This window comes from Tachypleus tridentatus, chromosome 2, assembly GCF_004210375.1.
Source record: "Tachypleus tridentatus isolate NWPU-2018 chromosome 2, ASM421037v1, whole genome shotgun sequence".
NCBI classification, from domain to species: Eukaryota; Metazoa; Arthropoda; class Merostomata; order Xiphosura; family Limulidae; genus Tachypleus; species Tachypleus tridentatus.
Window position 1 is genome coordinate 65,460,965 of NC_134826.1, and position 27,844 is coordinate 65,488,808.

General features: G+C 32.8%; 3 protein-coding genes across 7 annotated transcripts in view; 1 reads left to right on the plus strand and 2 right to left on the minus strand.

The window, feature by feature from the left end:
• The window catches only part of LOC143244042 (exocyst complex component 6-like), a 285,728-nt gene that overhangs the window by 170,189 nt on the left and 87,695 nt on the right, over positions 1-27,844 (plus strand). The window lies entirely within an intron of this gene.
• Positions 907-21,959, minus strand: LOC143236863 (uncharacterized). Its single transcript, XM_076475506.1, has 10 exons — positions 21,345-21,959; positions 20,369-21,135; positions 16,335-20,101; positions 15,776-15,828; positions 12,329-12,433; positions 11,486-11,578; positions 10,309-10,459; positions 6,602-6,672; positions 4,508-4,720; positions 907-3,179 (listed from the first exon to the last, which is right to left on the minus strand). The coding sequence occupies exons 1-10, from the start codon at positions 21,957-21,959 to the stop codon at positions 2,964-2,966; spliced, it is 6,051 nt and encodes a 2,016-aa protein (XP_076331621.1). The 3' UTR covers positions 907-2,963.
• LOC143236870 (uncharacterized) lies at positions 22,096-27,080 on the minus strand. Its single transcript, XM_076475516.1, has 2 exons — positions 26,715-27,080; positions 22,096-22,649 (listed from the first exon to the last, which is right to left on the minus strand). The coding sequence occupies exons 1-2, from the start codon at positions 26,752-26,754 to the stop codon at positions 22,096-22,098; spliced, it is 594 nt and encodes a 197-aa protein (XP_076331631.1). The 5' UTR covers positions 26,755-27,080.

The following is a 27,844-nucleotide window of genomic DNA, read 5'->3' on the forward strand; positions in this document are numbered from 1 at the left end:
AATAAATCTAGTGTTTAAAACAACAAAGGCAAAATATATATAGTGTTTAAACAACAACAAAACCAATGTATGTCTTGTGTTTAAACAACATGGGCAACGTATATGTAATGTTTAAACAACAACATGACCAACATATATCTAGTGTTTAAAGAACAACAAGACCAATGTATATCTAGTGTTTAAACAACATGGCCAACGCATTTCGAATGTTTAAACAACAGCATAGCCAACGAATATCTACTGTTTAAACAGCATGACCAAAATAAATCTAGTGTTTAAAACAACAAAGGCAAAATATATATAGTGTTTAAACAACAACAAAACCAATGTATGTCTTGTGTTTAAACAACATGGGCAACGTATATGTAATGTTTAAACAACAACATGACCAACATATATCTAGTGTTTAAAGAACAACATGACCATCGTATATCTAGTGTTAAAACAACAACATGGCTAACGTGTACCTAGTGTTTAAGCAACAACATCGCTAACGTATATCTAGTTTTCAAACAACATGAGCAACTTATATCTAGAGTTTAAACAAAATAACAAACAAATATATACTGTTTAAACAACATCACCAAAGTGAATATAGTGTTTAAAACAACATAGGTAACGGATATCTTATGTTTAAACAACATGACCGACGTAAATCTAGTATTTAAACAACAATATGAGAAAGTTATATCTAGTGTCTAAACAACAACATGACCAACATATATCTGGTATTTAAACAACATGACCAACGTATATCAAGTGTTTAAACAACATAGAAACCAACATATATCTTGTGTTTAAACAACATGACCAACGTAAATCTAGTGTTTAAACAACAATATGAGAAAGTTATATCTAGTGTTTAAACAGCAACATAACATATGTATATCTGGTGTTGTATATCTAAACAACATGACCAACGTATATCAAGTGTTTAAACAACATAACCAACGTATATCAAGTGTTTAAACAACATAGAAACCAACATATATCTTGTGTTTAAACAACATGACCAACGTAAATCTAGTGTTTAAACAACAATATGAGAAAGTTATGTCTAGTGTTTAAACAGCAACATAACATATGTATATCTGGTGTTGAAACATGGCCAACGTATATCTAGAGTTTAACCAACACCATCGGCAACGTATATCTAGTGTTTAAACAACATAGCCAAAGGTCCAACTAGTGTTTAAACAATATGATCAACGTATGTCTAGTGGTTAAACAACATGACTAAAGTAAATCTAGTGTTTAAAACAACATAGGCAACATATATCTAGTGCTTAAACAATGACAAGACCAATGTACATCAAGTGTTTAAACAACATGGCCAACGTGTATCTAATGTTTAAATAACAACATGACCAAGATATATTTAGTGTTAAAACAACAACATAGCCAACGTATATCTACACTTTAAACAACAACATGACCAACATATATCTAGTGTTTAAACAACAAGAAGAACAATGAATATCTTGTGCTTAAACAACATGATCAATGCATATCTAGTGTTTAAACAACATGACCGACATGTATCTAGTGTTTCAACAACAAAAATAACATTCGTATATCCAGTGTTTAAACAACATGGTCAACGTACATCTAGAGTTTAAACAACAACATGACCAAAATAGTGTTAAAACGACAACATGGCCAACGTATATCTAGAGTTTAAACAACAACATCGGTGCCGTATATCTAGTGTTTAAAACAACATAGGCAACATATATCAAGTTTTTAAATAACAACAATACCAATGCATATCTAATGTTTAAAAAACACGGACAACATATATCTAGTGTTTAAATAACATAACAAACGAATATATACTGTTTAAACAATATCACCAAAGTAAATATAGTGTTTAAAACAATATAGGTAACATATATCTAGTGTTTAAACAACATGAAAAACTTATATTTAATGTTTAAACAACGTGACCAGCGTATATCTAGTGTTTCAACAACATGACCAACGTTTATCTAGTGTTTAAACAACATCGCCAATGTATATCTAGGTTTTAAACAACAGCATCGGCAACGTATATCTAGTGTTTAAAGAAAATGACAAACGTATATCTAGTGTTTAAGCAACATGACCAACATATATCTAGTTTAAAGAAAAACACGACCAACGTATATCTAGTGTTAAAACAACAACATGGCTAACGTATATTTAGTGTTAAAACGACAACACCGCCAACGTATATCTACAGTTTAAACAACAACGTGGCCAACATATATCCAGCGTTTAAGAACAATATGGCCAACGTATAACTAGTGTTTAAGTAACAACATAACCAACATATACCTACAGTTTAAACAACAACATGACCAACGTATTTCTAGTGTTTAAAGAACATGAAGACCAACATATATCTTGTGTTTAAGCAACAACACGATTAACGTGTATTTAGTGTTTAAACAACATGACCAACATATATCTAGTGTTTAAACAACATGACCAACGTATATCTAGTGTTTAAACAACATGACCAACATATATCTAGTGTTTAAACGACAACATGATTAACGTATATGTAGTGTTTAAACAACATGACCAACGTATATCTAGTGTTTAAACAACATGACCAACATATATCTAGTGTTTAAACAACATTACCAGCGTATATCTAGTATTTAAATAACATGACCGACATATATCTAGTGTGTTGTTACATTTCTCTGAAGAAATAAGCGACATCTACCGAAGCATTTTTTAACATTGGAAATAGCTCATACTATATTCTTTATATAAATGAAAATTTCCTATAGCCTCGCGAACTTGCTGAAACGACGTCAATAAAGTATAAATAAGCTTAGTTCTTACATTTTCTCACACCAACGTTAAGTGTGAGTTCAATAAATCACTATGCATAAGTACATTTTACACGTATTAAATTAATTAATAACATTCACACTGGATGGTGATCTCATTTTATCGAATTTCTTCTAATTTCACAGTCTAGTGTCTTGGAAATCGGGTTCGTTCTTGTCTTCGAGAGGAACATCTGTAAAGGGCACAAGCCAACTTTCGTGTTCTGTAGGAACTCCATTCTGTCCTTTTGTCCAGGCTGGATCGTCTTTTGGTTTCCTTTCATGACATAGTATCTCTCTTTCTGGGTTAAGATCGCCAGACTCAATGTGGGCATGCATGTCTCTTTCCAATACTTGCTGTAATATATGTATCAGCATCTATGAGATAACTAAATTGGTTGTGCATGGCACCCACTAAAAGTTGTGAATATTACAAATTCTTAAGCTAACAGAACAATTAGTTTATCCGTAATTTACTCAAAGTTCCAAAGTATAATGATAACTTACTTTATCAGATACATCTTGTAAAGCATAATAATAAATTTATCAGACACATCTTCTGAAGTATAATAATAACTTACTTTATAAGATTCATCTTCTGAAGTATATAATAACTTTATCAGACACATCGGACATATCTTCTGAAGCATAATAATAACTCAATTTATCAGATACATCTTCTGAAGTATAATAATAACTTACTTTATCAGATACATCTTCTGAAGTATAATAATAACTTACATTATCAGATACATCTTCTGAAGTATAATAATAACTTACTTTATCAGATACATCTTCTGAATAATAATAATAACTTACTTTATCAGATACATCTTCTGAAGTATATAATAACTTTATCAGACACATCTTTTGAAGGATAATAATAATTTACTTTATCAGATACATCTTGTGAAGTATATAATAACTCTATCAGACACATCTTCTGAAGTATAATAATAACTTACTTTATCAGATACATCTTCTGAAGGATAATAATAACTTACATTATCAGATACATCTTCTGAAGTATAATAATAACTTACATTATCAGATACATCTTCTGAAGTATAATAATAACTTACATTATCAGATACATCTTCTGAAGTATAATAATAACTTACATTATCAGATACATCTTCTGAAGTATAATAATAACTTACTTTATCAGATACATCTTCTGAATAATAATAATAACTTACTTTATCAGATACATCTTCTGAAGTATATAATAACTTTATCAGACACATCTTTTGAAGGATAATAATAATTTACTTTATCAGATACATCTTGTGAAGTATATAATAACTCTATCAGACACATCTTCTGAAGTATATTAATAACTTACTTTATCAGATACATCTTCTGAAGTACAATATTAACTTACTTTACCAGAAACATCTTCTGAAGGATAATAATAATTTACTTTATTAAATACATCTTGTGAAGTATAATAATAACTTTATCAGATACGTGTTCTGAAATATAATGGTAGCTTACTTTGTTTTGTATTTTGAGTTCTTACAGAGAAGCAATAGCTTATCTTAATCGTGCATGTTTATTATATTAATATTGGGTCTATTATATATTTAAAATTACATGCTCTATTCATTCTACTCGGGTTATTCAAGAAAAACAAAATAAGTGTATATTAGTAGTTCATCCACTCTATATTCGACATATCTTACCTTGTCAGATACATATTTAGAAGATCTGCGAGTCCTGCATTTTATCCACATTATTATTATCAGTAGAATAATAATAGTAAGTCCCACTACAGCAATAAGAATAATCATTATTTCCAGGTGGCGTTCAAAAAATGACTTTTCTCTTGCCGAAGGACTAGAGTTTATAACTGTTGCATTCATTCCACGATATATGGAAGTAACGTTCATTCCTAACTGAAAATATTGTATGAAATAACGATATTATTGTATTATGTACGATTGTATAATTCTCTGTGTTTTCGGGTGTAAGATCTTAGAACTAGTTTAAAGAATAACTTATTTTCTTGATTATCATATATAAAAAAGCAATGTATTAAAGAAGTTTTAAATGGAATAACATCAACCAACATTTCTAACGTTATTTACTTCCTTGACCTACTTAACGCTACAATCTTATTCGCATCTAATTAAGCCTTGTGTTATCAGCGATAACTGAAACGTAAACCCAAAGTTCGTACATTAAAACCCACTTACAAAGTTGAAAATCTTTACTAATAATGAATATAAACAGGTCTTCATTTTTTAGGAATATTTTTGTAATGAGTCATACACGTCCGATCTTTTATTACTCATTACAAAAATATACCTACCGACTAGATTCGTGTTAATTTTGAGACCAAATAAAGTTTAATAAAAGCAAATATTTATATTGATATGTTACGGAAGGGAACTGTTACGTAGATGAATTTGTAACAATATACATATAAAATGTGTTATAGTTTAAAAGTTTCCACGTATTACTAATCTGAGAGTGTTAAGCCTACATCGAGATAATATCTTCAAAGTTTGTGAATAAATGAAGCGTTAGGCAAATTATTAATAAGACATATATACATAAGTATCCTAGTTAATGAACAAGTAATTTTAAAGTAAACCTGATCCTACAGCTTGGATGCAGTGCTATATATTGTGTTTATAAACATCGTGACCTACAGGTTGTTTGTTTTTTTAGAAATAAGCACAAAACTACACGATGGGCTATCTGTGGTCTGCCCACCACGAGTATCGAAACCCGGTTTTTAGTCGTGTGAGTCGCATATATGCCGCTGTGCCACTAGGTGGCGTGTCCTACAGGGTTTGGATAGATTGTTATATATCATGTTTATAAACATCGTGTCCTGAGGATCTAGACAGATTGTTACATATCATGTTTAAAAACATCATGTCCTACAGGATCTGGATTGGTTGTTACATATCACGTTTATAAACATCGCGTCCTCGAGTGTCTGGATAGATTATTACATACCGTGATTATAAACATCTGTCATACAAGGTCTGGAGAGATTGTTACATATCGCGTTTATAAACATCGCGTCCTCGAGTGTCTGGATAGATTGTTACATACCGTGATTATAAACATCGTGTCCTTACAAGATCTGAATACATTGTTACACTTCGTGTTTACAAACATTGTTTTCTACAGGGTCTCGATATTACCTTGATTTCAGCGTCCATAAACACCGAGTCGTTTAGGGACTATATAGACTGTTTCCATTAAATGTTTACAGAGATGACCCCTTTAAGGGTTTGAATAATAGGTACCAGTTTTTGTAACCAAAATTTTCTTAAAGCCAAGAATTCGATTACAGGTTTAAGGATTAAATGGGAATTGTATATGTACTTTGGATTAATTAATAAAAGCAAATTTTCATATTATCAAAAAAGTAAAATTCAAACGTCCTTTGGAAAAAATACTGTATCTCTGCGTATAGTTCTTACTTTATATGTACATCAGTTTTTTTACCTATAAATTTCCAGATTACGATTTTAAAAGTAACTAAACATTTCAAACTTAAACATTAACCAGTTCTATAACTAAGAGTTTCTAGGTTTAATTTGGACACTATATTTAAATAACGAAGATCGCTAAACTGTTACTTTGAATCATTTTATAATTTAATTGACTTCTTTAAGAACATACAGCAATCAATTAATTTACGTATGTCTGTAGTTTTTATCAACTTTGAAACGATATATCTTACAATACTTAACGTTTTATGCGCCAGTCAAAAACTGTTAGTTCAGTACAAATATTTTAAACAGAGCTCTTTTTACCTGTTCTTCTAACTTCTGTTTTCCCATGGCTAAAGCAGTGATTATAATGTCTCCAGAAACACTGGCATCACCTATATTAAATCATGAATAATGGTAAAAAATAATAATCTGATTCTAAAGCGTAGCAACTGCCCAAGCAGACCCCGCAGTACGAAAGGGCGCGCTAAGAAGGGATCCATTGCACCATAATATGTCACAAGTCAGACGTTCATATCAGTAAGTTCGGCATAAGTCACAAGTTAGAAGTTCCTATCTATTAGTTCAGATTAAGGTATAAGTCACAAATTAGATATTGCTATCTATTAACTCACCCTTAGTTATGTCACAAGTTAGAAGTTCCTATCTGCTAATTCAGACTAAGAAATAAATCACAAGTTGGATGTTCCTCTCTATTTGTTCAGCCTCAGTTATGTCATGTTATAAGTTACTATCTTTTAACACATCACTAGTGTCCTCTCTTTGTGGTAACTGAAAACAACGCACTAATGATTTTAACTAATTCCATATTTCATGTTAATTAAGGGAAATATTTTATTCCTTTAATGAGTAATTAGTAAATTGTGTTTATATGCAAGCTCTTAGCTGTGTCTCTAACACGATGTTGTGTGCAGAATGGTTACTATAAAAACAATAGAAAATAACTTAAGGGGGAAATATTACGAGGTTGTAAAACTCGATAAATTTCTATTTTTACTTGCAATAGTGCGCTGTTTAATAATTTTTCGATTATCTGAAGAAAAAAAGCTTTCTAAATTCCATAGAACAAATTAAATATGACACAAACTTACAATTCCCGCCATAACGTATCTAAATAATTAAATATACAATGTTACCCAGATCTTAATTTTCCTAAACCGTTTTTCACAAGGGATATCCAAAATAAATCAGATTAATAACCATAAAAATTAGGTGTCCGGCATGATCAGGTGGTTAGGGGCGCTCGACTCGTAATGTAAGGGCCACAGGTTCGAATTCCCGTCACAACAAACATGCTCGCACATTCAGCCGTGAGACAATCAGTTCGTTAGTGAAAGAATAGTCCAAGAGTTGGGGTGAGTGGTGATGCACTCCCATTAGTGCGAATAGCGCGAAATTCAAAAACAAACTTAAGTGTCTGTGAAAATGCTACAACCAATAGTGTGCTTTATTTCGGTTCTTAATATCGCATTATGTTAGTAGTTTCATTTATATATTATATTAAACTTCTGAGAGCCTCTAATATAAATTGGTAGAAAATTCAAGATATTTATTCATAAATAAGAGAAAGATTGAACTTATTTCGTTAGTTTATTAAGATTTTTTTTGTTATTGACACTAATACTGTCACCCTATAGTAATTCCTTTTTATTATTTTTTACAGTTTTCAATGTTTAGTGAACGATGAAAACTATTTTCAATTAGGACGACAAACAACTTCAGATAATTTTATTATTATTATTATACCCGACGTTTAGCCTTAAGTTTTTCCCACTAATTATAATTAATGTCACAAGTTGCAAAACGTGTGTTTTCTTATAGCAAAAGCACATCGAGCTATCTGCTGAGTCCATCGAGGAGAATCGAACCTCTGATTTTAGCGCTGTAAATCTGTACATTTAGCGCTGTACCAGAGGGGTATGATTGCAAAACACTTTTACATTTTAGCCATTTTGTCAAGTTGTAATTATACTACCTTGGAATACCCTAAATTTTCAAATTGAGATGTAAATATATTCTGTGATTTTCAGAGATTTTTGTAAAAAGTGTAAGACGAAACGTTTGTTTGTTTTTGAATTTCGCGCAATGCTACACGAGGGCTATCTGCGCTAGTAGTCCCTAATTTAGCAGTGTAAGACTAAAGGGAACGTAGCTCGTCATCACCATTCATTGCAAAATCTTCGGTTACTCTTTTAGTAACGAATAGTGGGAATGATCGTCACATTATAAAGTTCCGCGTCTGAAAGAGTAAGAATGTTTGATGGGGCAGAGATTTTAATCAGAGATCTTAGATTACGAGTCAAGCATCCTACCCACCTGGTTAGTCCGGGTTCACGACTCTATCGATTGAAAGATGTTCAATTCAAAATTTTGTAAAATAAGTTTTATAAAATATAAATACAGTTAAGTTCAAATTTGATACCCTTAGGGCATTCCCCATAAATCATGGTGTTTACACATAAATTTAAGTTGGGATTGATCTAATGGGCTCGAAGGAATTAGAGTGCAAACAAACACACATTTCTTTTTTAGGTTTTTAATGTAACTATTCACATATGTATTAAGCGGTTTATTTTGATTATCAACGCGGTTTTTAAATATTGTTTGCAGATATTCTAATTCAAAAGCTTTCGGCTCAATAACCTAAGCCTTTCACAGGTTCAAGACATTTTGTAAACAACAATACCTAACGTAACAATTCGAATCACAAGTTGCCTAGGAACAACGAAAAAGAAAAACGCTCCGTAAGCTTCTTTATATGAATAAGCCTACAGCCTAATAAGGTAAAATAAAGTTACAAGATCAAGAAACATAACAAGACACATTATTATTTTGGTTTGCTAACACAGTAAAATCAACAGTAACAATATGTAGATAACAAGCAGGTATGAAGAGAGAATTCATGATTTTGGTTAATGCTGGTAGGAGGACCACAATTATGGGCTGCCATTGCAATGGCTTTTTTAACTTTTCTCTTTTTAGTATTACAGCCCTTGGCAATTATTTTTATATTCTTCAAATCAACGTTGTAGTTTCCTCTCTAGTGTGTAGTGCTGTGGCAGAAGTATCTAGAGAAGCATGTGGAATGTCTCTTTGAAGCTTTTTCATCCTAACATAAACAAGACATTTGGCCTTTCCAATGTAATGTGTTTTTTTAATTCACACGATACACTGTAGAGTTTTTTTTTTTTTTGCTTTTTTACACGGAAGTCAGATGTTGCGATTCTTTCTTTATACTTAGGGGTTACCTTTCATTAAAAAAAATCAAACCATACATTGACTATAATGCTTTTTTAAAAATAATCTTTTGTTGATCTTAGTTAATTTATTTATTTTTGCTGTTGATTATACATTTCTAGTATTATGGTAACAAACCATAATGATAATATGATTTGATATGCTTTTAATGTGAAATATTTTGTTTTAGCTTATTAGACATCAGACTTTTATCACAATTTACAGCTTTCACTGCAAGTAAGATTAGTTTTTAAAACAGATACGAAGTTTTGATCACTGATGTATTTGATAATGATCTGCAAAAGGTGAATATTATAATGAAATATACTTTATCAGAAACTATTAGGATTCAGGGTTAGTGTTGTAAAAAACTTTCGGCATGTTCCGTGTTGCTAGGCAACTCAAGATTTGAATTATTCTGTTAGGTCCTGTTGTTTACTAAACGTCTCGCACCTTTAGAAGGCTTAGGTAACTTAGCCGAAAGCAACAACAAAAAGAAACATGTTGATAGTCCAAATAAATTACAAACATATATTTCGTCTTTATATGTATGAATAATCGAAACGAACTTGGGTGTGTTATACTATATCTATACTTTATAGTAAAAAAACCTGACTACATTACATTATTATCTTGAAAACACACTTCTCTTCTATGTTTCTTATTAAGCTTCACTGTCAACAAATTTTAACATTTGATTTTATTGTTATTAATTCAAACTTTAATCACTCAGAATGTTGTTAGTTACACTACAAAGTAATCTTTCAACTTACCTTTTCCTGTAGCGTTTTCAACAAGAAAGCTAACAGTTAGTGTCTTTCCATCTGTTTTTGGTGTAGGCCGAACATAGACAACATTATCGGCTGAATAATGTTGACTCTCGAAATGTATTTTAAATGTTGGATCATTGGAAGACACATTTTTCTGAAAATAAATAAGAAACAAACAAAAACTCTTCATTAAATAAAAATATAATTACTTTTCAGCACTGTTTATTTGAGTAAAACAGTGTAATAACGAAACTATATTTGCCCAAATAATCAGATAAATTTCAGGTTTATGTGTTTTGTTATGTAATACTAATTTACAATATTTTTTAAATAGAAATAACAGTTAAAAACTTATATGGTTCTCTCGTTTAGATTATCGACACTGAGTTAATCCCAAGGAGTATATTAAGGATATACAGAAAGAGGGAAACACAGTATTTATGTTATCCGCAAAGAGAATGGTGCAGTTTTCATGTTAAACTGTGACAGACAACAATATTGTTGTTATATCGAAAGCACAGAAAACAGCATTGATGTTATATTAAACACACGAAAAACAACTGTCATACTACAAGTATTAATGTTGTAGTACAACCAGGGACATAGTATTGTAAAGTATTTGCAGTCTTTATTTTTCTAAAAAACGAAACAAAAAAATAAAAAACTGCAGCTTTTCAAACACAACTCAAACTATAGAACCTCCTATTGTTTTATCATGCAGGTGTTAACAGTTAGTACTGCATTTAAAACGTAGAACGTATTATTCTCAAGTTTTGACAATAAACATTGCACTTACAAAGTCTGAGAACTTTAAACGGTTGCGATTGTCTGTTGAATGAAACAGGAGATCGATACAAAAACAAAGCATCGTCCTATTTTCATTCAACATTAAGAGATAAACGAGAAAATATATTGATAGACGACATGAACTGAGTCTTGTTTTAAACTACATATATCCTTTTTAATTTAAATACAAATAGACACGATGGGGCACAATGAAGTATTTTAATTGGAAAGGTGTGTGTGTATTCCAAACTAGTGAAATTACAACTTTATGAAATACTTACATCAAACAGAAGCTAATGTAACCACAACTTGATCAAGGATTTATTTCTTGTCTTTCACCATAAACTTGGGTAATTACAATTTGATAAAAAAAAAATATTATATTGCAACTGACCATTGCTTCCATAATGGTGTTCATAAGTTCACCAAGAAGTTCTACAGCAAGAACACGAAACTGAAAATCATCATATGGTGGCTTCTGTGATACCTGAAATATTAGTCGTGACGTATTCAAACTTAAATAATCAAACGAAATTTACGAATTTAAAGTGGACACTACCAACGACAAAATAAGCTAAATTTATATTCTGATCTATTTTTGTTAGCATGAAGACATAAACACTGTTAGAATTCCAATTTACAAGAGATACTCTAAATAAAACAAATACCCAGGTCTTATATTTATCCTATGATATTCATTTGAAATAATTTGAAAAAAAACGAATATCTAGGCCTTATTTATTGTTTGATAATAATTAAAAAAACTTGGGTATATGTTTCTGTAGTTTTGGAATCGTTAAAAGTAGCGTATATATAGAATATAAAAACATTCTGTATGTTCCTGTAGCATATAGATCGTTAAAGAAACGTATGTGTGGAACATGAATACATTCTTATGTTCCTGTAACTTAGGGACCGTTAAAAGAAATGTATGAAGAGTACATAAGTACTTTCTGTATGTTCCTGTATCTTAGTAGTCGTGATTAACAACGTGTGTACATTTTTTTAAAAATTTAGTTCTAAAATACCAGTAAAATTAAGTCTCAACCTTCCTATAGTTTGGACTTAAACACGAATTTTGGCTAAAATCTGAAAAGTGAAATGTCTCTCGTAAAAGCAGGTAACAATGGAAAGAAATAATATTTGACCCAGCACTTTATTTTAATTGTTAAATAAATACAAATTACCGTTAATAACAATTATCGAATTTATTACAAATAGTATTTTTTTTCTAGACCTGGAAGCTGTGAACGAGGAAGACCACGGTTACAACTCCTTTCTTCATTTCTTGACTAAGCTCATCAAAACCGTATGTTCTAGCTGCTGAAAAACGTTGCTTTTCCTATAAGAAAACACCTATTATAACAGAGTACACTTTACTGTCTAAATGCAATGCACATTGGCGCGTACTTTTATTTCAACGGATTAATAACAGGCGGTTGTAAATAATCTTTAGTAGACATTTTGTGCAACAATATACTAAAAGGTTATCAAAGTTTTAAAAAAATGTCTAACGTTACATGATTGAACAACATTACAATTTTATTTATTCATAGTATCAAATAGATAAAGTTTAGTACTAACTAAACTAAAGCAAAAAGTGAACGCAAAAATGTATTCTCAAGACGGCTGGTATGGGTATTAAAACTTTAAAATAAAGTACAGAACATTGTCTTGAGAATACATTTTTACTTCAAGTGGGTTTCTCGTCATCACGAAACGAACGTCACTTAGTTTCTCGTGTCTGCGATTAGAATTTTTATCTTTTATAAGCGTAATTCTAGAAAGATTATATTTACAGAAGTATCATTCTAATAAAAATAGTAATTTGACCACAAATATTTGCAGATCTCTGCTAATAAATTTTATATTTAGAAACTTTGTATTTTTTATTAATCTATAAAACTATAGTTTTCCCTAATATTTACCGTTGCATTTAATATTTGTTTGTTTGTTTGTTTTGGAATTTCGCACAAAGCTACTCGAGGGCTATCGGTGTTAGCCGTCCCTAATTTAGGAGTGTAAGACTAGAGGGAAGGCAGCTAGTCATCACCACCCACCGCCAACTCTTGGGCTACTCTTTTACCAACGAATAGTGAGATTGACCGTAACATTATAACGCCCCCACGGCTGGGAGGGCGAGCATGTTTGACGCGACTGCATTTAATAACTTCAACGATCGTGTTTCGTTTACTTTACGAACTTTTTCTATCCATTGTTTATTTGTTTGGTTTAGAAAAAGCCACATTTGGCTTTCTGCTATGTCCACAGCGGAGAATCGAATCCCGGATATTAGCGTTGTTAAAGATGAATTTTACAGAAAAAGAAAACTTGGCAGTCAAAAGAACTACTCATACTGATTAATTTTGCAGGTTCACATTTTTTATAAAAAATATATGCTAATAAATGAAACATAGAACTTGGTGCAGAAAAAGCTCTTTCCGAACGTTTTAGTTTTTACGTTTGCCGCTAGGAAAAGTACTGTGACGTAATAGTTGCCAAACAAACCGCCAACGCCAGCGCGTTGAATGTAAATAAACATGGCCAGTGCATAGAATGATCTACCAGCTTTTAAACTTGGAATATACTCTACTCGGGATAGATTTGTCCACTGTCCAGACTAGGAAATCAAGGTTTCACTAACTTTCAGGTGCCACAAGTGCAAAACCCGCTTATGAATGTGAAATGTGTATGTCCAGTTACATTCTTCAAAAACTTATACTTTTTAAATTGTTATATTATACTAGTTCTTGTTTATCACTTTATAATGCACACATACCTTTAAGTTTGTTCTTTTTGTAATGGCAAGGGATGGCTTCAGAGGGGTGGAACCTGTACGGCGAGTGTACGCTGCAGGCTGAGATCAGTCCTCAGCTCTACACGAGGAAACATGGTGGGGACGATTCTGTCTACTGCCGATGGTTTTTTCAGTCTCAAAATGCCTGGCTTGAAACCTACGGAATCCAAAACAGTGGGATCCGACACAAAACATGAGCGTTCAAAGTGATCTTGACAAAGCATTGCATGGTGTGAAGGAGTCCAGTTCTTCCTATTGACCATCCGCACCCACTGTCGCCACCTTGCCGGTTCCTTCTCGTTGCACGGAAACGAAAAGAAGCTTTTGCCCAATGCTGAACCGTTTTTACAACCATAAGCAACGCAGTAAACCAATTTATCATAAAAAATTAAAGTAGCAATATCAAGACAAAAATAGTCTCACAAAATATGTAATCCGAAAAAAGCACCGATAGATTTACATAAAACACCAGCACTGAAAGGTACACAATACTCAGCGCGCAACGAAGCGTATTTGGCAACTATTACGTCATAGTTGTAAAACGTTACGGAAACAGCCGAACGACCGAGAGGAACTTGAGTTCGAGAACCCGCATATGTTTTCATTTTTTACTAAAAAACTAAAGTGTTTAAAAATATGGCAACCACACAGAAATTATACCTAACAAAGTACAGTTTCTAAGGCAATTATTAAATTTGTTGAAAATTCACCTTTAAATCCGTAGACTTACCGTTGTCCTCCCGGAGTCTTTTCTATTTCATACAGTGTGTTTAAAGAATAATTTGAGGAATATATTCGGTTACAATATTAACTATGAATGGACAATTAAATTTGTTGTAGTATATAAATTAGTAAAAAAGGACAACAACGTGCTTCACTGACGTATTTAGTTAGATATTAAGAAAATTGAAAATAGTAATCAAAAGTCTTAATGTAAAGATAAGTGGTTCATTTACACCATTTAAATACTAACATGACAAATACTAAAGTAAGATGGAAAGTTTTTGTAGTAATTTTACTACTAAAATGGCGAATACTAAAATAAGATGGAATGTTTTTGTAGTAATTTTACTACTAAAATGGTGGATACCAAAGTAAGATGCAAAGTTTCTGTAGTAATTTTACTACTAAAATGGCGGATACTAAGATAAGATGGAAAGTTTTTGTAGTAATTTTACTACTAAAATGGCGGATAATAAAGTAAGATGGAATGTTTTTGTAGTAATTTTACTACTAAAATGGTGGATACCAAAGTAAGATGCAAAGTTTCTGTAGTAATTTTACTACTAAAATGGCGGATACTAAGATAAGATGGAAAGTTTTTGTAGTAATTTTACTACTAAAATGGCGGATAATAAAGTAAGATGGAAAGTGTTTTGTAGTAATAGTTACACAGTTCAATTCAAAATAATAATATTGTAATACAGCTGAGTATAATCACCATTACTACAGATATTCATATGATCCATAACGGTCGTAACAACTGTACTATTGTAGTCACCACAATATGACCAATAACGGTCATAACCACTGTGCTACTGTAATCACCACTACTTTTAAGGCAACAAAAGCTAAGCAAAGTTCTTCAACATATTCTCCATATCTCATGTTAGAACAATAATTATCATTCAAAATTACTTTTTCTGTTTCTAATTTTCGTTGATCTATATAGTTCTTGTAGCATTTTAGCAGCCCTTCTCCCCGCCACCATCAGTGATGTAAAGGTATATCTGCGGATTTACAACGCTAGAAACCGGGTTTCAATACCCATGGTAGGCAAAGCACAAATAACCCATACGTAGCTTTGTGCTTAAGATCAACCAAACAAAGCCTTTAATAGAGATATAATAAAATAACAGACCATTTCAAACATAACATCTTGTTTACCGTTGTTGTAAGTACACTGATATCTGTCGGTTTTGTACTGTAGGTCTTCGATGCTGAAAATGAAATAAAAATATAATAATCTTATTAGTTGTAGTTTATATCACGATAGCATTAGATTTAAAAATAACTTAAAGCTAATAGTGCAGATGAGTTCTAAGTTATTGAATGACTGAGGTCGGTACGGATTGTTCAAAACCTGCATGGAAAAAAATATCTTTATCGACAAAATGTAATAAAAAATACAAGTCACAGCAGAGCTACTTTATAAGTTAAGATATTAAAGATATATTAGCATGAACACCGTTCTGTTTTGAACACGAACAGATATTATTGGTAGCGCCTATAACATTGTTTTCTGCACAACTATTTATTGTTGGCAACAATAATACGATTATTTTATGTACAACAAATTCATTGTATGTAATACAAATTGTAACTGCAGTTTGAACTCAAACGTTGGGGAGAAATATAAAATAAACATAAAATATTTACACATAGAAAGGTTTTAGTTACAAAACAAACGCTTGTATTCGTTTATCTTAGAGTACAATTATTCAACCTTTCGCTGGAGTAGGTTCCACTGAAGAACTGGGTTTTGGTATGTGAGTCCAGGTTTGTAGTCCTGCTGATGTTGTCCATGATAACGTTGTTTCTTCAATTCTGGGTAAAAAAGTACCACCTGTCCTGGTTACTGATTCTTCTTCAGTAACTACATTCGTTGAAGCAAATTGCTTTTCGGTAGATACAAACACTTTACCGCTTGAGACAACAGATGATTTCATCAAAGTTACCAATAACAGATCTGTAGTTGAAGGTTCGCCAGGAGTTACAAACAGCATGTCCTTTACTGTTGATAACTCCTGAGTTGATGGTTCTTCAGTAGTGATAAACACTTTATCTCTTGTAGTTGGTGGTTCTTCAGTAGGGATAAACAGTTTATCTCTTGTAGTTGATGTTTCTTCAGTAGTGATGAACAGTTTATCTCTTGCAATTGATGGGTCTCCAATAGTGATAAACACTTTATCTTTTGCAGTTGATGGTTTTTCAGTAGTGATAAACGCTTTATCTCTTGATTTTGGTGGTTTTTCAGTAGTGATAAACAGTGTATCTCTTGTAGTTGATGTTTCTTCAGTAGTTATAAAAAGTTTATCTCTTGTAGTTGATTGTTCTTCAGTAGTGATAAACACTTTGTCTCTTGTAGTAGATGGTTCTTCAGTTGTGATAAACAGTTTATCTCTTGTAGTTGATGTTTCTTCAGTAGTTATAAACAGTTTGTCACTTGTAGTTGGTGGTTCCTCAGTAGTTATAAACAGTTTATCTCTTGTAGTTGATGGTTCTTCAGTAGTTATAAACACTTTATCTCTTGTAGTTGGTGGTTCTTCAGTAGTGATAAACAGTTTATCTCTTGTAGTTGGTAATTCTTCAGTAATTATAAACACTTTATCTCTTGTAGTTGGTGGTTCTTCAGTAGTGATAAACAGTTTATCTCCTGTAGTTGATGTTTCTTCAGTAGTTATAAACAGTTTATCTCTTGTAGTTGATGGTTCTTCAGTAATTATAAACACTTTATCTCTTGTAGTTGGTGGTTCTTCAGTAGTGATAAACAGTTTATCTCTTGTAGTTGATGTTTCTTCAGTAGTTATAAACAGTTTATCTCTTGTAGTTAATGGTTCTTCAGTAGTAATAAACGCTTTGTCTCTTGCAGTTGATGGTTCTTCAGTAGTGATAAACAGTTTATCTCTTGTAGTTGATGTCTCCTCAGTAGTTATAAACAGTTTATCTCTTGTAGTTAATGGTTCTTCAGTAGTGATAAACACTTTATCTATCGTAGTTGGTGGTTCTTCAGTAGTGATAAACAGTTTATCTCTTGTAGTTAATGGTTCTTCAGTAGTGATAAACGCTTTGTCTCTTGCAGTTGATGGTTCTTCAGTAGTGATAAACAGTTTATCTCTTGTAGTTGGTGGTTCCTCAGTAGTTATAAACAGTTTATCTCTTGTAGTTGATGTTTCTTCAGTAGTTATAAACACTTTATCTCTAGTAGTTGGTGGTTCATCAGTAGTTATAAACAGTTTATTTCTTGTAGTTAATGGTTCTTCAGTAGTGATAAACACTTTATCTATCGTAGTTGGTGGTTCTTCAGTAGTGATAAACAGTTTATCTCTTGTAGTTCGTGGTTCCTCAGTAGTTATAAACAGTTTATCTCTTGTAGTTGATGGTTCTTCAGTAGTTATAAACAGTTCATCTTTTGTAGTTGATATTTCTTCAGTAGTTATAAACAGTTTACCTCTTGTAGTTAATGGTTCTTCAGTAGTGATAAACGCTTTGTCTCTTGCAGTTGATGGTTCTTCAGTAGTGATAAACACTTTATCTCTTGTTGTTCGTGGTTCCTCAGTAGTTATAAGCAGTTTATCTCTTGTAGTTGGTGGTTCCTCAGTAGTTATAAACAGTTTATCTCTTGTAGTTGATGGTTCTTCAGTAGTTATAAACAGTTTATCTCTTGTAGTTGATGTTTCTTCAGTAGTTATAAACAGTTTACCCCTTGTAATTAATGATTCTTCAGTAGTGATAAATGCTTTGTCTCTTGTAGTTAATGGTTCTTCAGTAGTGATAAACACTTTATCTATCGTAGTTGCTGGTTCTTCAGTAGTGATAAACAGTTTATCTCTTGTAGTTGATGTTTCTTCAGTAGTTATAAATAGTTTACCTCTTGTAGTTAATGGTTCTTCAGTAGTGATAAACGTTTTGTCTTTTGCAGTTGATGGTTCTTCAGTAGTGATAAACACTTTATCTCTTGCATTTGATGGTTCTTCAGTAGTGATAAACACTTTATCTCTTGTAGTTCGTGGTTCCTCAGTAGTTATAAACAGTTTATCTCTTGTAGTTGATGGTTCTTCAGTAGTTATAAACAGTTTATCTCTTGTAGTTAATGGTTCTTCAGTAGTTATAAACAGTTTACCTCTTGTAGTTAATGATTCTTCAGTAGTGATAAACGCTTTGTCTCTTGCAGTTGATGGTTCTTCAGTAGTGATAAACACTTTATCTCTCGTAGTTGGTGGTTCTTCAGTAGTTATAAACAGTTTATCTCTTGTAGTTGATGGTTCTTCAGTAGTTATAAACAGTTTATCTGTTGTAGTTGATGTTTCTTCAGTAGTTATGAACACTTTATCTCTAGTAGTTGATGGTTCCTCAGTAGTTATAAACAGTTTATTTCTTGTAGTTAATGGTTCTTCAGTAGTGATAAACACTTTATCTATCGTAGTTGGTGGTTCTTCAGTAGTGATAAACACTTTATCTCTTGTAGTTGGTAATTCTTCAGTAGTGATAAACACTTTATCTCTTCCAGATGATGGTTCTTCAGTAGTGAAAAACAGTTTATCTCTTGCAATTAACGGGTCTCCAATAGTGGTAAACAGATTATCTCTTGCAGTTGATGGTTCTTCAGTGGTGATAAACGCTTTATCTCTTGTAGTTGGTGGTTCCTCAGTAGTTATAAACAGTTTATCGCTTGTAGTTGATGGTTCTTCAGTAGTGATAAACAGTTTATCTCTCGTAGTTGGTGGTTCTTCAGTAGTGATAAACACTTTATCTCTCGTAGTTGGTGGTTCTTCAGTAGTGATAAACAGTTTATCTCTTGTTGTTAATGGTTCTTCAGTAGTGATAAACAGTTTATCTCTTGCAATTGATGGGTCTGCAATAGTGATAAACGCTTTGTCTCTTGCAGTTGATGGTTCTTCAGTAGTGATAAACGCTTTATCTCTTGTAGTTGGTGGTTCCTCAGTAGTTATAAACAGTTTATCGCTTGTAGTTGATGGTTCTTCAGTAGTGATAAACAGTTTATCTCTTGCAATTGACGGGTCTCCAATAGTGATAAACACTTTATCTCTCGTAGTTGGTGGTTCTTCAGTAGTGATAAACAGTTTATCTCTTGTTGTTAATGGTTCTTCAGTAGTGATAAACAGTTTATCTCTTGCAATTGATGGGTCTGCAATAGTGATAAACGCTTTGTCTCTTGCAGTTGATGGTTCTTCAGTAGTGATAAACGCTTTATCTCTTGTAGTTGGTGGTTCCTCAGTAGTTATAAACAGTTTATCGCTTGTAGTTGATGGTTCTTCAGTAGTGATAAACAGTTTATCTCTCGTAGTTGGTGGTTCTTCAGTAGTGATAAACACTTTATCTCTCGTAGTTGGTGGTTCTTCAGTAGTGATAAACACTTTATCTCTTGTAGTTGATGTTTCTTCAGCAGTTATAAACAGTTTATCTCTTGTTGTTAATGGTTTTTCAGTAGTGATAAACAGTTTATCTCTTGATAAACGCAAGTTGATGGTTCTTCAGTAGTGATAAACAGTTTATCTCTCGTAGTTTGGTTCTCTTGCAGTTGATGGTTCTTCAGTAGTGATAAACTTGTAGTTGAGTTTCTTTTATCTCTCTTGTTGTTATGGTTGTAGTGGTTCTTCAGTAGTGATAAACAGTTTATCTCTCGTAGTTGGTGGTTCTTCAGTAGTGATAAACACTTTATCTCTTTCAGTTGATGGGCCTTCAGTAGTGACAAACAGTTTATTTTTTGTAGTTGACGTTTCTTCAGTAGTTATATACAGTTTATCTCTTGTAGTTGATCGGTCTCCAGTAGTGATAAACACATTATCTTTTGTAGTTGGTGGTTTCTCGGAAATGAACAATGAATTTTGTGTGGTTGGTGGATTATCAGAGGAGATAAACATCGTAACATTTGTAGTTGGTGTGTCAACAAGCAACATGTCTTTTGTAGTTGAGAGTACATGACCGAATATAAACATTGTATCTTTTACAGTTGAGGATTCTTGAGAGGAGACAAATATTGTGTTACTTGCAGCTGAATGATCCGCAGAAGGGATAAACACTGTATCTCTTGCAGTTGATGGCCCTTTTGTAGGGACAAACACTGTATCTTTTGTAATTGACAGTTTATTAGAAGCAGCAAGCATTGTAACATTTGTAGTTGATGTATTTTCAGAAAAGGTAAGCATTGTGTGATTTGCAGTTGATAGGTCCACAAGGAGGATAACCATTGTCTGATTTATACTGTAAGGGGTCGTAGAAGTGGTAAAGTTTGTATAGTTTGTATTTGATGTGTTCGCAGAGATCACAAACTGTGTGTGATTTGTAGTTGAGGGGCTCTCAGGAATGACAAGTTTTGTATAATTTGTAGTTGATAGGCCCTCAGAATCGACAACATTTGTGAGATTTGTAGTTGATGGACTGTCAGAAATGATAAAGTTTGAGTGATTTGTAATGGATGGATTATCAGAAACGACAAATATTGTGTGATTTGCGGTTGACGGGTTCTCAGAACGACAACATTTGTGTGATTTGCAGTTGATGGACTGTCAGAAATGATAAAGTTTGAGTGATTTGTAATGGATGGATTATCAGAGACGACAACATTTGTGTGATTTGCGGTTGACGGGTTCTCAGAGACGACAACATTTGTGTGATTTGTAGTTGATGAGCTCTCAGAAACGAAAGTCTTTGTGTAATTTGTAGTTAATTGGTCCTTAGAAATGGCAATTATTGTGTTTTTTGTTGTTAATACGTTTTCGTTAGTTATTAAAGTATCTTTTGTAATGGATGAATTATTAGAAATTCCAAAAAAGGTATATCTTGTAATTGATGGCCCTTCAGGAAGAAACAATGCTTTTTCTGATGTACGTGACGTCACAATACCACCTTTTGAAGGCATGACTGTACTTTCGTAATAATTCGCAGTGAGCTCATTTTCATTGGTAGATGTTGTTGGCCCTCCAGTAGCAGCACGAAGTGAATGTTTTGATGACCTTTCTGTGTTACTCTTCCAAAATAATGTTAATAAAGAAAAAGAGTTAGTATTATTACTTTCGAGATCAAAGGATGGTTTGATTAAATTGTGTTTAATATTGTCCTGGTTACTGTGGGTTCTTAGTTGTTGCAAAGTTTCAAGTCTAGTGAAAGAAGACATTTGAGAGGATACTAGAAGTGTTTCTTCGTCTAATCTATGAGTTACATCAGGGCTTTGAGTTGTTGAAGACGAGACTTCAGATGGTGGGAGAGCATTGCTTGGTTCAGTAAACATGAGCCATTCCTTAGAATTGCTGGGTTCCACTTTTGTATGCGAATCGTCTGATTTATTCGTAACTTCAGGATACAGAATAGTAGTGGAAGAAGAAGACATAAATTGTAACTTAGTGCCTCTAGTAGTAGATATTTTAGGAAGACCTGCTTCTTTTGAAAATAGTGGCGACTGCCTACCTTGAACAGAAGACTGTTTCTCAAGTGACTCAGTTAGTTTGAAGGAAGATGGCGACTGGTTATCTTGAACAGAAGTGACTGTTAGGTGACTCTGTTAGTTTGAATGAAGAAGATTTTGGCGACTGGCTATCAGGTGACTTGTTAACAGAAAATGGCGACTGGTTAGCTTGAACAGAAGACTGTCTGTTAGGTGACTCTGTTAGTTTGAATGAAGATGACGACTGGTTATTTTGAACAGAAAACTGCCTATCAGGTGACTCCGTTAGTTTAAAAAAAGATAACGACTGGTTATCTTGAACAGAAGACTGACTGTCAGGTGACTCTGTTAGTTTGAATAAAGATGGCAACTGGTTATTTTGAACAGAAGACTGACTGTCAGGTAACTCCGTTAGTTTTAATGAAGATGGCGACTGGCTATTTTGAACAGAAGACTGATTCCCAGGTGATTCTGTTAGCTTGAAGAAAAATGGCGACTGGTTATCATGAACAGAAGACTGACTGTCAGGTGATTCCGTTAGTTTGAAGGAAGATGGTGACTGGGTATCTTGACCTGTGGATGTACTTTGTCCTGTCACATAGTTCTTTGTTCCAATTGAAAGAAGTAGAATGATACCTGATTAGGGAAACAGGTTCTCGTGGTTATTATTACTTATAACTTGATATTTACATGCAAACATTAAACTTGAAACACCTTTATGATCACCAAGATATAATTTAGGCTAAATTATATGTACAATTTATATATCGTATTACCATTTATATATTATACATTTCGTAATACTTTCTTGTCTGTAACCCGGGGAAATTTCCTACAGATGGACCTATCACTTTATAAACGCCAACATTATTTGTAAATCAGTTGAAAAACATTATTTTTGGTTTATTAAATTTACATCACAAGTTATAATCTCCCAATATTTTACAAAATCTACGTGTAGATTTATGAAAGGTGTACAACAACTAACAAATTTACCCTTTGTTGCATTTAACAACCTTTTTTTTCTAAACATACGTGGCAATTTACAAATTTTCAAAGCAATTTTACAAAACGGAGAAGAGATTGTATTCACGCACACTTAATAAATTAAGAGATGTATTTCCCAACCAACTGTAATTTAGTTATAGTATTGTCACCTGGAAATACAGTATGGAATTACAAGTAACTCACAGCATATGGTTTAAATTGCAAACAAATCAACGTAAAGTTACAAATTTTTGTTGTTTTCGTCGTTTGCTGGAAAGTTGGGTTCGTGTTTGTTGTGTTTTCATTTGTTGTAGTGTTTGTACGTTGTTATATCAGTTGTTACTAAGTTGGTACTCTATGATTTTAATTGTAATTGTAGTTGTATTTTATGTTTTCAATTGTTATGTAATTTGCACGTTATGTTTTCAATACTTACAGTGTGTACTCTATGTTTTGAATCGTCACCGTGTTTGTATACTATGATGTCAATTGTCATTGGGTTTGCACGGTATGTGTTTCATTGTTAAGTAATTTTTTTATTGTTAAAGTGTCTGTCTGGTGTATTTTCAGCTGTTACGTTCTCTAACTTCCATTATTTAAATTATTAAATGTCTTTTATCACATATCCAACTGGTAATTGTAATCCGAGGGTCGCGGGTTCGAATCCCCGTCACACCAAACATACTCGCCCTTTAAGCTGCGGGGGCGTTATAATGTGACGGTTAATCCAACTATTCTTTGGTAAAAGAGTAGCCCAAGAGTTGGCGGTGATGACTAGCTGCTTTCCCCCTAGTCTTACACTACTAAATTAGGGTCGGCTAGCGCAGATAGCCTTCGTGTGGCTTTGCGCGAATTTAAAAAACAAACAAATCCGACTAGTCAACCTAACTGTAATTATTTTTCCGGATAACTATGCCCCCAACTCCCACAATTCTCTACCTGTGATTAATTACACGTAATAAGTGGATAAAAATTGTATTAAAAAACAAACAAACTTGAAAAATGTTTTTGTTTCTAATCAGAATCTTTTTTTATAATTAGCAGAGGTTGATTAATATTAAAAAAAACACTTTGTCGTTATATTTATTAAATATAAATAACAAACATATTATTTCAACTAAGAACCTTGGAAGTTACTTTCCTGTTTCGTGATGACTAGAAACCCACTTGAAAAAAAATATTCTCAAAACGGTTGGTGTGGGTATTAAAAATTTAATTAAGATAACTTAAGATGACCTAAGAAGGTCGAAACGTTGTTCTGTACTTTATTTTAATTAAAGTTTTAATACCCATACCAACCGTCTTGAGAATACATTTTTACTTTACTACTGTAGAAAACCATGTGAAATGCAAGTAGCAAGACTGAGTACAGTTTGTAGCCTAAAGTACAACAACCAACGTAACAAATTACGCCCTCTGGCCAAGTTTCTAATTACAACACTGGTTGAATTTCACCAGTTAACCATCATCTGTACTCTTCTGTCGATCCCCCCCACACACATACATACACACAATTATTAATCATAAAGGTTTCTGTACTAGTCCTTCTGAAGACATTACATTTCGGAAACTCTTAATGTAGGTCGTGAGAATCCATGTAGAAACTACTGAAATATAAATCTAATCATTTCTGTTGGCAAACTCAGTAATTTTATAGCCCAAAATTTATAAGGCCTAGGTTTCAATAAAACCAACTGTTTAATAACGTCACGTAAATCCTTCGTTTGCTAACAGTGGCCACGACCTGAGACAGGTAAATATATCGTACTTTCATACTCCACTTAACATTCGAAAGAATTGAGGACAGATAGCCCTTCTCTAGCTCTGCACGAAATTCACAAGTAAACAAACTGTCGAAAGAAAGTCAACATGAATGAAACCCAGAGAGAAATTAAACCAAATCCCTCAACTATAATATCATCGTTAATTCTATTAAACATACAAGTATGAACTTGGTTCTGTGTATTACAACTAGGTAGATAATATCAACTTGGTTCTGTGTGTCACAACTAGGTAGACAGTATCAACTTGGTTCTGTGTGTTACAACTAGATAGATGGTATTAACTTGGTTCTGTGTCACAACTAGGTAGATTGTATCAACTTGGTTCTGTGTGTCACAACTAGGTAGACAGCATCAACTTGGTTCTGTGTTTCACAACTAGGTAGGTTGTATCAACTTTGTTCTGTGTGTTACAACTAGGTAAATGGTAACAACTTGGTTCTGGGTGTTACGACTAAGTAGAGTGTAGCAACTTGGTTCTGGGTATGTCTTAATGCTGAAACCCAGGACTACATCGTCTGATAGTATTTCAAAATGAATTATCTTGGGAAGGCTAAAATTTCATAAGATCTGAGACTGATACCTTCAGGAGTTGGGTGTCACTGGGTTAACTATCTCTACATGAATATACTAAAGTAACAAAGAAGACGCAGACGAAAGTAACATCTCGTTCTGATACTACCCCACCCTACTTGGTCATACCTCCTATTCCAAGTATTGTATACAGTTTATTCATACATTCACCATGTTGTTGAAATGTGTGATTTGTTGCTAAATGGAGTCTGGTTTGAATCAGACATTTCAACCTAGATAAGAAACTAGGCTGTTTGTTCTGTAGTTCTAGGCTATGTGAACGTCTGCAAGTTGTTATGAGTGGCACAGCGAGAAGTGGAATGTTAAGAAGTGGAAATATTTCAGTGTCAAACAAATGTTTGTACACTAGCGTAAACTTCTGATAACAACTTCGTAATAAGCTACAGTCTGTGATTAGGCCTAATACTTACAGTTTGATTCTCAACATACGTATGAGAGATCTCGGGAAGTTTACGCTCTTATCACGAAAATCAGCAGTCTGGCACTGACTAGTACATAAATATTTTGATAATGGTGAGTTTATTCTTATCAGACTCTATTTGTTTCAATTTGAAGACAACTTACATTGTGCATCTGCCCTGAAAAAAAGTTCTTTTACCGTAAGAACTCAAGAAAATCCAAGAAGAAATGACCCGAAAATTATAAAACTACAAACACGTTTGTGTATGTGAAAAGCAATAGTAATCTTACATGAAGATGATAATGAAACATTTGAACTTTAGTGGTTTAATGACAAGTGGATTAATGCTATCTATTTTGGTATATTTATTGGTTTAGACACAGTACAATATAATCTCTATTACCAACAGAACTGAGACTTAACTGTTAAAAAGGAGTACTTAATCTTATTTTAGTAAATATTTATGTCGTTAGTAAGAACAAATGAGAAATGTAAAATTTGAAAAATTATATATTTGAATAAAAATGAGCCAACTCTAAAGTTCATGCCGAGAAATAATCGAGCAAAGCGGAGACAGAGTTTTTTGAAATTGATATCCTATCCAAAAGACACCTAACGTTAGGGTTAGGCGTTTATTTACTACATCCTGAGAATGGTGCTTTTAAACGTTTGAAATTTATAGTGCATACTGGAGGGATTTACACATTTTGATAAAAAAGTTTAGAGAAAATCAACAACCTTGAAACTTTAAATGATTAACCTACAAAACAATCTCTACACAGACGTTGGATTTTCACTGACATGCCTACAAAAAAACTTCTGCAAAACGTTGGACTTTCACTGACATACCTACGAAACAATCTCTATACAAACGTTGGATTCTCACTTGTGTATCTACAAAACAATTTCTACACAAACGTTGGGTTTTTACTGACTTACCTACAAAACAATCTCTACACAAACGTTGGATTTTCATCATGACAACTGAATGAATCCGAACTTATCTACCCCTTGTCATGTACATGGGACAAAAGTTGTGGTTGAACACTTCGTTTCTCGGCTGGTTTCCAGGAATATATTTTCAGGCTTCGTTTTAAATTTATCGATGCTTTCAGTTAAGAAAATATTATATTTTAATATTTCCCGATAATTTGCGGATTTTGGGACACGGGCGTTGGAAATCCTATGTTACCGGTCTTTTATACCTCTGGCTATCAGTTACACCAGAAACATTGTGGAGTAATGATTTATACCAGTTTCAATACAATCGGTTTCCACAGCCGAAGATACACGAGCTGGCGGTGTAGCCACGAGATGTGTGTGTGTGTGTGTGTTGAGGGGGGTGGGGTGGAGGTTACAAGCATGCTTTTACCCAGATACAAGTCAGAGATAGGGTGATCCACCAGCTTAAGATAGTGTTGGTGTTGTGTTACTGAATAAAGTGGGATCAAATTTATTTATCGTATACATAAACAAAAAAGAAAGGAAGTTTACCTTCGTATTCTAAGAGCCGAATTGGTTCAGTAATATATACTGAAATTACATTATGAAAACCACAGAGAGCTAATTTACAGAATATACACAAACAGATGTATTTCAGAACGCTAATTTGTATCAAAAGTGATAAATAATTACCTCTCACTACTCTTAGATATATAATATCGCATTACGCAAAACATCTGTACATTACGCATAACTAAGGTTTTTGTTTGTTTTCTAGCGTATATTGTTTTATAATGAACTTGAAGCAAATAAATTGAAATAAGACGTAAGTATAATTTTTAAGGTTTCGACATTCATCCGACTTTTTAATTTTTAAGTATGTATAATATTAAGTAAAAAATATCCAAACGTTTCATCGTTTAATCACATTGTTATGTTAGTAATCTACCAACTGGGTTAAAGGTGAGATCTGATCTTACTAAGGCTTGATCCATTGTGATGTCAATAATCTACCAACTGGGTTAAAGGTAAGCCTGATTGTTCTAAAGTTTGACCCATTGTTACGTTAGTAGTCTAGCAATTGGGCTAAAGGTAAGATCTGATCGTTCTAAAGCTTGATCAATTGC